The sequence below is a fragment of the Anabas testudineus genome, chromosome 11 (assembly GCF_900324465.2).
Source record: "Anabas testudineus chromosome 11, fAnaTes1.2, whole genome shotgun sequence".
NCBI lineage: Eukaryota > Metazoa > Chordata > Actinopteri > Anabantiformes > Anabantidae > Anabas > Anabas testudineus.
In genome coordinates this window covers 15,423,329-15,435,961 of record NC_046620.1, presented here as the reverse complement: position 1 = coordinate 15,435,961, position 12,633 = coordinate 15,423,329, and the positions used below count along the sequence as shown (strand labels likewise).

Here is a 12,633-nt window from a genome sequence, read left to right as displayed (position 1 = left end):
AACCTCCTGGAAGGAACTCACCTCTCTGTTCTAAAACCTGAAACCCCCCAAAGCTTGCGGAGTAATTTGCGAAGTAATTCTGATGTATGAATGTGTGTGCAGAGGAGGAAATTAATGGAGAGTAATGTGAAGTCATCTTGCAAATATGTAAAATAGTTTCTCATTATTTCTCCCAAGCACCTTTGTGTGTGTGTTTGTTTTGTCTTTCTCCAACTGAATTTCCCTTTTTTAATAACATCTCTGTCTCAAGATTTAGCCTGTAGAAATAAATGGGATAGATTGAAATAAATGGCTTCAAAGCATACAGTAAAAAAACAGGCAGGGTGCATGCAGGTGATATTCTGTAAGGTTTTCCAGCTTTATCATACACAAAGAGAAAGAGGGACATTACTTTTGCATAAACTGTATTTCTCTCAGCTTCACAATTCTACCAATATCAAATCAATTTTGGACGGGGAAATAATTGCATCGGAACACAGTGAGGGAACGGCTTCTTTTTCAGGTGTTTTATGTATTGCTGTTATAGTGCACTATATCAAACACTATCAATATTGTTTACTATTGATGTTTATTGGTTACAGGTTTGTATCTTGGGGAAAAAAAGAGAATAGAGAATATTACCTTGAGACTATTGATGATTCCGAACTTTAGTGCTTCAGGCAGATAATTATTCTGGGGACTGCACCAGTAACTGTACTATTAGACTATTAAAGCAGTAATACTGTACATGCACACACACCGACACACATTCTCATACGCTGTACCTTACTGTACATGCCTGCTCATACGTGGAATCTACACTCAACGACATCAGTCTTATTATTTATCTCCACCATTTCTCTTGTCATTCCCACAGCCTTGCTTGCAGCTTGTCTTTTACCCACATCTGCCACCTATGTTTTTTTTTTTTTTCTACTCAAAAATAGACCGCTCTTGCAGCGGACATTTTGACTTGTCATAGCAGGAAAAAGCACAGGTGTAACTAATAACATTAATGGTGGCTCTGTTCCATTTACACATGCCAGCAATCCATGCCAGTAAGCCAGCATGTAGAATATCAGGGTCCTGGCGTTGGCACATCTAAATGGAATGCAGCCAGTGCTAATGTTGTTAGTTACACCTGTGTCTGACAAGTCAAAATGTCTGCTGTGAGAAAGAGCTCTATGCCTCTACCTCACTCCATTGTCTTGTCTCCCTTGTCGCACTAAATCATGCAATCAAACAACAAGAATCAAACTTTTATACAAATACAAATGCTTTGTTGATCTAGCAATAAATGGTCACAACTGCAGGGGTGATGCACTTACCTGCATGCCACCAGGGGGCTCCTGTGGCCATGCTGCAGCACTGGAACCTTAAGACCTATAATATTAGGTACAATATGCTAATCAGGTAGTGCCCTTTTATATATGCTAATCTAGTTGTGATGGAAAGGGAGTAGTAATAAGGTGGCCTTGGCAGGTCCAAATAAAGGCTGTGGAACACTGGATGTTGAAAGTAACAAGTCAGTCTGTCCTACTGGATTAGGCCAAGAGCAGAGTACCCAAATATTCCGGTGGCTTCAAAATTTAAATCAGGGCTGAATTATTTAGGGCAGAATCCTCGCAGGTGTCCTGCATTCAAGACATGATGGAAAACACCTGCTGTGAAATCACTGATGGGAATGTAGCTGGAAGCGCAAAATGTAGCTGCTAAATTCTACCCTAAGTGAGAAATTGCTGGTTTTCGCCTAAATTTGACTGATATGTATTTTTTCTCTTACCAGAAATGCTAACGAATGAATGAATAATAATGAATATATTTCTGGATTGAAGATTGTGCTCGCATATTTTTAGGTTCAAAATCCATGTACAACGAGTTAGCATGGGATTGGGTTTTGCCAATTAGTATGTCTCTGATGCAAAACCAAATTAATTTGAAGTAAGAAATAAATATGTGCAGATCACATTTATTTATGTTGAGAATTAACAAGTCCATTACCTCTAATTCCTTTACACACAAACACAAATAGTAATACTTCAATTAACATTTTCATAAGCTACATTATGATATTTGATTAATGTACATAAATTTGTATTTTGTTAGTTAACCGTCTTCCAAATACAGTGGCAAGACAAAGTATGTCAACCTTTTGAATTTGCGTGGTTTTCTGCATTAATTTGTTATAAAACATGATCCGATCTTCATCTAAGTTAAGTTAAGTATTAACAAATATCATGCACCTACAATAATAACACACAAACACAATTCTGATCTTTCACGTCTTCATTGAGCACAACCATAAAAACCTCACAGTGCGCCTTTTGGCGAGGTACGGCTCACATAAGCGCATTCTTCTTGTGTGAGTGTTTTTAGTCAAAGTAGCTCTAGTCCACACCCTCAAAATAATTTTCTTAACAAGACTCCAGCGTTAGTTTCTGACAGCAAGCCTAAAAAGTTTCTTATAGGCCTTAAATTAACTCTGAATTAAAGCAGCTCTGTGTGACATATGAAAATAAGAACCTAAAAAGACTACTTCATTATATTTTCATTAGAAGAAAAAGGAAATTAGTTTGCCATTTAGTATTATGCTGAGTCTTATTTATTAGTTTTTAACTTCATTTATCTTAAAACAACTGAACAATATTTTCTAAACTCAATATGGGACTTGTTGAGATGAAAAAAAATCTTTGCAGAAAAAATGAATGTAATCTTATACAATACATCATGAAGATGGAGGCATCCAATAGGGTAGAAATGCGAGTTTGTTATTGGTTGGTGAGATTTCAGCCAAATGTGTAGCTGTATAGGAGCCATTCTGTTCAACCCGCTTCCTGTGGAGAGACTGAGTTCCATCCAAAGTCCAGCACATTCCCTGGCCAGCACCCTCGTTGTGTGGAAGTGTGTGACAGCGTCTGTAAGCTAGATGACAGAGTATGTGTGTGTGTAGAAGGCATGTTTTGGTCATGACAGTTATAGTCATACTCTTAAGTATTTATCATTTAAGATGCAACAAGAACAAATCCTTTGACCCAGTACAGTTTTAATTATCTCACTGTATGTCATCAAACATCAAAGGGGACGTCACTTCTTTTACCACACTGTAAGCAAGAGGCTTTAGGGCATAAGTTTGGCTGAACTTCCTTAGAACTTGATTTGCATAATAACACACAATTAGACAAGGTTCCATCAGTACTGAGCTCATTTATTTGTATGCAAGTGCATGAGTGGACAGACTGTCAGTGCCAACAAGGCGTCTGTGACTGACTTCTAGTTATATTTTTACCTTGTCTGTGGCGATGTCACCAAACTCTTGCTGTGCTTTCTTTTTTATTTTCTGGCTTTTAACAGTATAAACACCATGTGCTGCGAGACTAGCCTTATTACCGGTCCATTCTCTTTCTCGTTTCTCAAGCTCTGCCCAGCTATACATGTGGCAATCCTGGACAGCTACTACATGGCCACCAGCAAGGGTCTACATTCAACATTGGTGACAAAATCCGCTACAGCTGCAGCCCAGGCTACGTGCTGGAGGGTCATACCACCCTATCCTGCCTTGCTACTTCAGCTGGTACTGCTGCCTGGGATTTCCCCCTTCCCTACTGCAGAGGTATGTTGGAGGGACAGTGGGAAACTGTATCATAACAGATCTTTAGGCTTGATTTTGAAATATTTTGGTCCACAATATAAGCATTTTAACTGCATCCAGATTAAATGCTCTTCATGATAAGTATTTATATTAAACAGCACATTTTGACATTTTGAATGATAAATTAGTAAAACTATGTGAAATTCTAATTATATTTTCTCAATGTAGTCTCTGGAGCAGAGAAAATAACAGCATGGTGCTTTGGCTCTGTATTTGGAATTGTAAATCACCCAAACCTATTTCAGTGGAGTCCTGGTATAGAAATATGAATCCAAAATTATGCGTATTATGGCCACCCTAAGCGTGGACTTTGAAGTTTATTCAGAATATGATGTGCATAAAAGTCGGCGTGGTATTTTATTCATTGTCAATGACAACATTGCTTTTAAAATGTCTATCAACTTTGCTTTTGTTGTTTGCTTGCTGATAAAAACGTCCCTTCTGCTCACACACTGACATATATTTCCAGTTGCCTTCACATGACCTGACAGGTTTTCTGTGGTTATGCTGACATCTTATTTACCATGACAGGACCTCATGTGTTAGCTCCCAGTCAGGTGCTTGTGCCAGTTGTCTTTCTCTCACCGTTAGCAAGCACCCCTACGGCAGCGACACCTGCCAGTGTGTGTTGTCTGACCCAACGTGACACGGTTTTTGAAAATAGTTCACTGTAGGCAAATATAATGTCATTATACATAACTTTATAGGAATCCACTTTGAGTAAAAGTGAACACTTACATAACTGCAATGCATGCACGATGTCATACACATGTCTGCATGTTTGCATGTCTGTTTGCTGTTTTGTAATGTTATGCTGCCTGTGTGCGTATGTGCGTGCTTGCGTGTCCATGTGGCCAATGGCTTGTGTCAGTGTGCTTGCTGAGCAGAGAGCTGAGACACTGTGCCATCTGCAACCAGGCCGGGAGTCAGGAAGCCCACATAGGAACACACATGGCTGGGCACCATGCGCCAGCACAGTCCTCACCCACCCAATCACATGAGGACGCATGCACTTGCCTGTACTCTATGCATCTAAATGGGAAATTATTATGTGTATATTTTGTTTCTGGCAATTTCTTAAGCTCCCATCCTTCTATGTTTTCTTTTTAATCCACTAATATTTGCTGTTTAGACCCAAACTCAGCTCTTTCACTCCCCTCATTTATGCCAACCTAGACTCCTTTCTAGAAAAGGAAAAAAAAAAATGCTTGAGCACTCAAGGATGTGATTATGCCACCTTTTGAGCACAAATTACACGCCAACAAGTTTCAGAAACTAGCAATTTCCCCTGTGATTAATTGAGGTCTCCCAGTACCACATAAAAGTCAATGTGTACACCTGAGTGCTCTTTCATAAAGCATAAGTGTATTGTTAATGTCACTTCAATTATAAAGCCTGCCCATATGTGTAAGAGCAGAACTTGCTCTGTACTTTGGGAGCAGGGGGAGAACATTCTGGCATGACCACCCTTCTGGACTCAGTTGAAGGCTAATGTGCCAGCACTGACAGGACACAGATGATAGCCAGTCAGTGATGGCGTGGATAATGCTTTACATTTCCTGCCTAATGCTTCTCTTTGCTATAATTTAAAGAATTGCATCACTTGTCACACTTGTACACTTACAAATGATTTAACACACTCTTTCCTAACCCCAGCCTCCTCACAAAGTACACCATCATTCTTTTTCCTGCTCTTTCTGAATTATGCCTTCCCTATTGTTGCTGCATATCTTCCCAGAAACAGGCTTACTACTGACAAGTTCCAAATGTCACTGCATCTACATACAACATTACACACACGCAACACAGTGTTCACATGCTTCATTCTGCCTATTATGAAAGAACTTCTATTTAAAATCTTAAATATAGTTTTCTAACTTTTGCCATGTGCATGTTTGATGTTTGCATGCAAACATCTATTTTTTGATGCATATTAAACATGAATGCTGTTATAGCTTGGCTGAATTGCCCATACTTCCCCACATCATTGTATTTACAGTTTTATTTTTTTTGGTTTGTATGCTAAATATTACAGCCGTTTTCATTTTCCATTGTCGTGGAGAACTTGCAGTGGTGAGTGGCAGCCACAATATGGACAGAGAGTAACAGAGAGTCAAGGTGAAGGGGAGAGTTAGGCGTCAGAGACTTTCCTTCAAGTGTGAAGAAACTGCCTCGTGTGGAATATCAATGCACTTCTTCATCCTTTCTTCTGTCTTCCTTCTACTTCCTGTCACTCCCACTGCAACAATCACCTGTCACCCTTCTCGTCATCTCTCTTTTTCTTCATTGTCCACCCTCCCTGCACATTTTCCTCTTGCCCATCCCCACTTGTCACCTGTCATCCTCTTCATCCCTTTCTTCTCGTCCTTCTGTCGTGGTTTCCCTCCTATTCAAGTTCACACCTCACAGGTTTCCGCTCTTCCGTGTACTCCCTTTCTCTCCCTCAGGGGTGTTTCCATAGTGACAGGTAGGGTGGATGATAGACAGGACCGGGCACTGCTCAGCTCCTCCTCTCCTCTTTGAAACACCCCACACAGCTAGCTGGCTGCCCACTAATGAATCCCAAACCACGCCAAGGCAGTACGCACACACCAGCATGCACACACAAGTTTGGCGATGTCACTGAAATATTTTGAGGTCTCCCTTCTGTTCACCCGTACATTCTGCCTGAATTTCCACAAATTCCATGAAGGCATATGAGTCCAGATATTACATAATACCGTATTGTTAAAAGCAGTAATTAACATATCAGAAACTGGGCAGGGGAATTATCTTGGCAACACATTAAATGCATGCTGTATTATTTAATGGTCTCCTTGAAGCGGTCTTGAGGAGGGAAGAGTTGCTTTGATTAATACAAATCTGAATTAATCAGAATTGAATCACGTCTCCCCACGTTGCATGAGGTTGCATCACACACCATCTTCTGCTCCTTGTCAACTGTAAAACACTGTAGGGCATTTTGAAACCCTGCGAATCCTGTCTCTCTGGCCTATGGCGATAATTGCAGACAAAGGAACAATATGCTGTAACTCATTGCACATTTTTTATGCTCCTGAATTGGAAAATCTGCACTTTGGCTCATGGCAAAAAGATAATTTGGGGCCAGAAAAATAAATAAATGATAAATATGTACTTTCTTTTTTTTAACTGAAAAGCAAACAAGGTTTTCTGGCAAAATATCATCCAGAAAATTCTCACTAAGCAAAGCCAGTGTGACACATGCATAGTATGGAAGAGTTTTCTTGTTCAGTCATTATTTGTGTGTGTATAGTATCTTGTGTCTCTTTCAGTAGGGAGTTTTTATGCTACAGAGTGAATCTTTTGTTGTTTCTGTCTTTACATATCTATACTAGAAGCTAGTCTCAAAAGTGTTCCATACAATTAGTTTAAATAGAGTTTGGTGGCTTGTGCTTTGGACTCATTGCTGAAAATACATATTTGGGTATGTATATTCTAAGCAAAAAGCACCTGCTGGCGTCTTTGGTGCACCAAACAGCAGATAAACACAAGCAGGAGAAATATATTTTAGATTACCAAAAACTGCTTGCAGTTAGAAATGTTCTGCAGTCTGATACTGATGACTTCCAGGAGCTTGACAAGAATACCTATAAGTATATGAATACTGTTTTTATTTTTAAATGTTTTTATCCAAAAAGGTGCTGCAGAAGGAGTTGAATGAGCTAACAATTGCACGTCTGTGTTTTTGAAGGCTTTCGTTGGTCAGTCTTGACCTTTTAGCAGCAGTTCAGCTGCAGTTTACTTATTAGCCTCTTACTACTGTCTCTCTCCTACTGTTCAAATACCTCTACAACACAAGTCTGTTATTTTCCTTCCTTGTATTGCCTTTTTTATTAAGTCTTTCTCTTTTGTGCTCTCTGCAGCAGATGATGGGTGTGGCGGGACACTGCGGGGCCAAAGTGGAGTGATCACATCTCCCAATTACCCCTCAGAGTACAACAACAATGCTGACTGCACCTGGACTGTGCTGGCTGAGCCAGGAGACACCATTGCCCTGGTTTTCTCTGACTTTCAGCTGGAGGACGACTATGACCTGTTAGAAGTCAGCGGCACTGAGGGCTCTTCACAGTGGTGAGTAGTGAGCCTGCATTATTTTTGTCTGGTGAGTGAAGTAAGCTAGGGACATGAAGAGAAAAGGAGTCCACGGGTGCACCACCTGATCACAGATACCTTTCCCGAAGGGAGAATGAGCTGGTTAAAATATAATTGGTAGTGATTGGATATTGGGTAGTTTTGGTAGAACTTACCAGCTTACTTGGTCTGCACCATATGCAGACGTCTCTGGAGGAGAGCTGAGGAGCAGGAATTTATTCAAACATCATGGTTATTAAATGCAGTGTACTCCCAGTAGCATCTTTCAAATGATAAGATGAAAAAAAGTGTTCATTATGTTGTTCGTAGCTCACTTTGTGTCATGTATCACATTTATGGTTTCAGAGTGTATTTTGACACATTTTGAAACATTGAACCTTGGTCACACACACACACACACACACACACTCTTACTCATTCTCTCAATTACTCAATCTCACACAAACTCTCATGCTCAGCTTTAATGATGAAGAGGTAGGATATCTTGGCGTCAGTGTGGGTCTCGCACCATCTGTGGCAGCTCCTCCTCTCTCTGACAACTCTCTCAGCTCAGGAAGTAATTAGTGAGCTTGATTACCACCATCAGCCATATAGCGCTGTTTCACTCATGCACACATGCACACACACACACACACAGTAGAGCCCATATGGGCAGAAATGGACATGTGCAGATGTATTCACGCATGTATTCTCTCTTTTAACCACGCTTCCATATATTTGTGCTGGCGCTCTGAGAAATGTACTCTTTCTGCCACTTTGTCCCCCTCTTACTAACTTAACACACAAGTCTAATGTAAGCCAGAACAATATGCATAGGCTGAATCCATGTGGATTGATGCATCTATTGTGCAGCAGGACCTTCCACTTCTGGAGTGAAATGTAAAAATAGAAGTTTAGTTCCAGGATCATGTAGCAGACAAGCAGTTCAGATAAACAAGAGAAGGCAGAGGAGTCTTTGAAGTTAAAGCAACAGGCAGTTGACAGGAAGGGATGGGGGGCTAGCACTGGCTGGGTTATTAAACAATTGAAACATGCCGAGCGAAAGCAGTGTTGATAGAGGAAACATGTTCAGAATGAGCATACAAAGTCACTGCGAGACTGTGTGTCAGTTTAAAATTTTTCACTAAATAGTTAAGCAAAAACGCTTCCAGAGAATAACTTGATTGACTCTGAGATGTCTTAAAACTGAGAATTGTGCCTTGTAGCCTGATATTAAAGTCTCTTTGAATCTCAGCTTGGCCAACTGAGAGTTGATCTCTTCCCAGACTCCCACAGACTGCAGTCTGACTGTGCTTTTTTTGCGCATTCTTACGATGTCATCAGCTTCTTGTCCCAGACTTTGATTTGCTCACTGTTGTCTTTTGGGGCACCCAAATCTTTACTGACTCTGTCATCTTTGTGGCAATTGTTACTGAGGCTGTCTATTGTGGTGCACCGGCAGTAAGATTGCCCTGGCTTATAAAGCAAGAAAAAACAGTGAGATGAAAGTAACCAGAAAGAAGGGCTACTGGCAAGTCAAGCAGACTGTAAGTCACAGTTGAACATGCACATTGCAAGGAAAATGCAGCACAACGGACAGAGGAGATGGTGCAGATATACTGGCTTGCCTCTGTTTTTTTTTTTTTTTTTTTTTTTTCATATTGGCTTGAGTTATACTCAGTGAATGTGTTGTCTGTCTTGTCCTGAAACATAAAAACCAAATTTTGGGTATCTTAATTTCAGTCAGTGAGTGAGCAGGGGGCAGAAAGGACAGTAGAAGAAGGTGTCAAGGCCAAGCAGAAAGAATTAGAAGATGCCAGGGGAAAGAAAAGGACAGGACCTCCCGAGTTTATGGTGGACGTGGAAGTGGAGAACTAGATAGATGGGCGGAGGGTTTATGACATCCCAGCTGGTGGCCAATTAGGGATGTCAGGTGGAGCACCATGATGGTGCTGACCTGAATCACACATCTTCTTAGTCAATGGCAAGGTGAGCCCTCTACTCTGTGGAGCTTGATGATTGTACTTTCTCTCTCTTACTCTTACTACATATTTGGACTGGTCTGTGATTTAATCACAGGGATAGGTTATGGTTAGATTTAAAGTGAGTTTTCTCTGTGTTAACTGAACTTTTAACTGTGGTCAAAATATCCTATCATCAAGCTGATCAAACAAGGAACTAAAGAAGAAAGTCATATCTTACACACTGCCCATCCAAAAAAAAAAAAAAAAAAAGTCACACACTCTAGTATTTTGTTGGTCCGCCTTTATCTTTGATTAGCGCACTAATTCACAGTGGCATTGTTTCAATAAGCTTCTACAATGTCACCACATTTATTCTCGTCCAGAGTTGCATTCATTTTTCACCAAGATCTTGTATTGATGATGGGAGAGTCGGACCCCTGCGTCTTCTCATAAAGAATCTCAACGTGGTTAAGGTCTGGACTCTGTGGAGGCCAATCCATGTGTGAAATGATGTGTCATGCTCCCTGAACCACTCTTTCACAATTTGAGCCTGATGAATCCTGACATTGTCACCTTGGAATTCATCTGGGGGGAAAAATCCATTAATGGAATAACCTGGTCATTCAGTATATTCAGGTAGGCAGCTGACCTCAGTCTTTGAGCACATAGCGTTACTGAACCTAGACCTGACCAACTGCAGCAACCCCAGCACATAGCACTGCCCCCACAGGCTTGTACAGTAGACAGTAGGCATGATGGGTGCATCACTTCATCCTCCTCTCTTTTGATGCTCTCATCACTTTGGAACAGGGTAAATCTGGACTCATCAGACCACATGACCTTCCATTGGACAGTTCTTTACCCAGTTTTAGTAGTTTCATCAATCACCACGATCACGGGATGTGTCTTCCGACATGGTGGTTTAAGAAATGAGAAGCTACTCACTGCATCAGTTAGGGTCATCCTAAAATTCTGATGGTCACTTAATTCACACTGTGGGAACTACAAGAAGCAGAATAGATTGGGATCTGAAGGGCAGGGTCATTGGTTCAGTAGGAGGAGAGTCGGGATCAGGATGAAAACCATGCTTTCCTGATCGATCCAAAACTGGTCAAACTAAAGGTCAGTTTTGCATGATCTCTGTTCTCCTGTTGTGTGTATGTGTTTCTGTGTATGTTCTTTAAGAAAGAGAGAAATATCTAGAATAAACAGCATCATCACTATCATTAACATCAACCCCCTTTGCGTGTATGAATTTGATCTTGATCAGTTACATTCTTATTTACTGCACCATCCACTGCTTTCATTGGTGCAGAGTTAGTATTCTGAAAAAGTCAGGAAAAGATTAAGTTAGATTGACTTCCGCAGTTGAGATGCACATGTGAATAGAATGTGGCAGTGGGATGGTAATATCGTCAACTAGATTCTGCCTCCACTCAGTACCACCCTGACATGACTCAGGGTGTTGCTTGCCCAGTGGCACACATTACTCTGCTATTACATTGTTGCCTGCATCCACATTGATTTTCATCCCATCACCATCCACTTTGAGGCAATGTAAATAAAGCCTGATGCTTACCAATTGCCAGATATTCATTTGCCCAGTTGCTACTACAGTAAGTGCAAATCACAGCTATTTGACTTGTAATTTTCTTTGGTTCTCAATTGTTTTGCAAAGCACTGTAATACATTTTCATCTGCCAGGAGCTCTCCCTCGAGAAAGCAACTCCCACCGCACCTTGGATACTGTAAATAGAGCAAATAAAGTGCCTAAATTTGGAGTTGAAAGCATTTTCAATATTGGTATTACTCCCTTGCTTCTATAAAAAACATAATTCTGTTTAAAAAAATGCAGCATCACAGTTCAGTGATCACACTATTTTACAGAAAGTGTTCCCAAACAAAACTTTGTCTCCAATTTCCATTCTGGTAACTTCAGCAAACTCTATTTCCCATGACAATTTACTTTTTTTTTCATGCATCCATTGCTGACAATACAAAGATTTGTGGGTAAATGCAGCTTATTTCTTCCTGTTAGGAGATCTGAGAGCCCACTGAGATTTGTTCCCTCTAGGTACCCCCCATCTTTTCTTTTCTCTCTTTTTACCCTTTACCCTATGGACTTGAGACACTGACATTTAGCGAGCATACGGATTATCCCTGCAGTGCTGATATGTGTGAACTTGTCCAAACCTGTGGAGCAGGCACATCTGTGTGTATGTGAGAGATAGATAGAGAGAGAGAGAGAGAGAGAGAGAGATAAAGAGTTGTTGGAGACAAGTACAGAACACTGGATATATATTGATTGGCTTTTAGGTTGACTCACCTGAGAGTGAGTGCATGATCTTCGGAACAGCTTTTTAAGTCCAGGGGCTGTTTTCTCTAGTTTCCGATGGGAGTTTCAGCAATATGTGTATGCTTCATTTTTTGAAGATAAATGGCTCAACTTTTGTTTTCGTGTTTTCAAAGAGTATTTTTTTTTGTTTTTCGCGTTGGGACTCGTGAGATTTAAGTTGGCTTTTACTGCACCATAGATTCTAATTGACCTCAGATGATCCGTGTGTGTATTTGCATTTACATATCTATACAGTCAGGATTTTCAATTTGTGTTTGAGTGCATGCCAACTGCTGTTCGCCCTGGGGGGGGGGGCAGCACACTTGTGCCACAGTCTCTCTGCCAGCACGTTATGTCACGTTCTTAGCTGCCAGTTACATACTCTTCTTTTAAATATTTCCTATAATAAAACATTCAGAGTGAGTAATTGTCCAACATATTCTCTGACCTGGCAGCACAAGAAGAGGTGGATGCCCACCTGTGATGCCCACAGTTCCCTGCTTGTAAACATAATTTATTGTATATTCAGGCACTAAGGCAGTTATTTCCAGCATGCGGATACAGAATATTGGCAGCGCTTGCTTAGGCACTTTGCATAGATGTGTTTTTAAATG

General features: G+C 40.6%; 1 protein-coding gene across 1 annotated transcript in view; it reads left to right on the top strand.

The window, feature by feature from the left end:
* Positions 1-12,633, top strand: part of csmd2 (CUB and Sushi multiple domains 2) — a 192,584-nt gene that overhangs the window by 48,891 nt on the left and 131,060 nt on the right. Inside the window, exons 4-5 of the mRNA XM_026348691.1 lie at positions 3,395-3,589; positions 7,513-7,720. Of these exons, the coding sequence (XP_026204476.1) occupies positions 3,395-3,589; positions 7,513-7,720 (403 nt within the window). The remainder of the gene's footprint in view (positions 1-3,394; positions 3,590-7,512; positions 7,721-12,633) is intronic.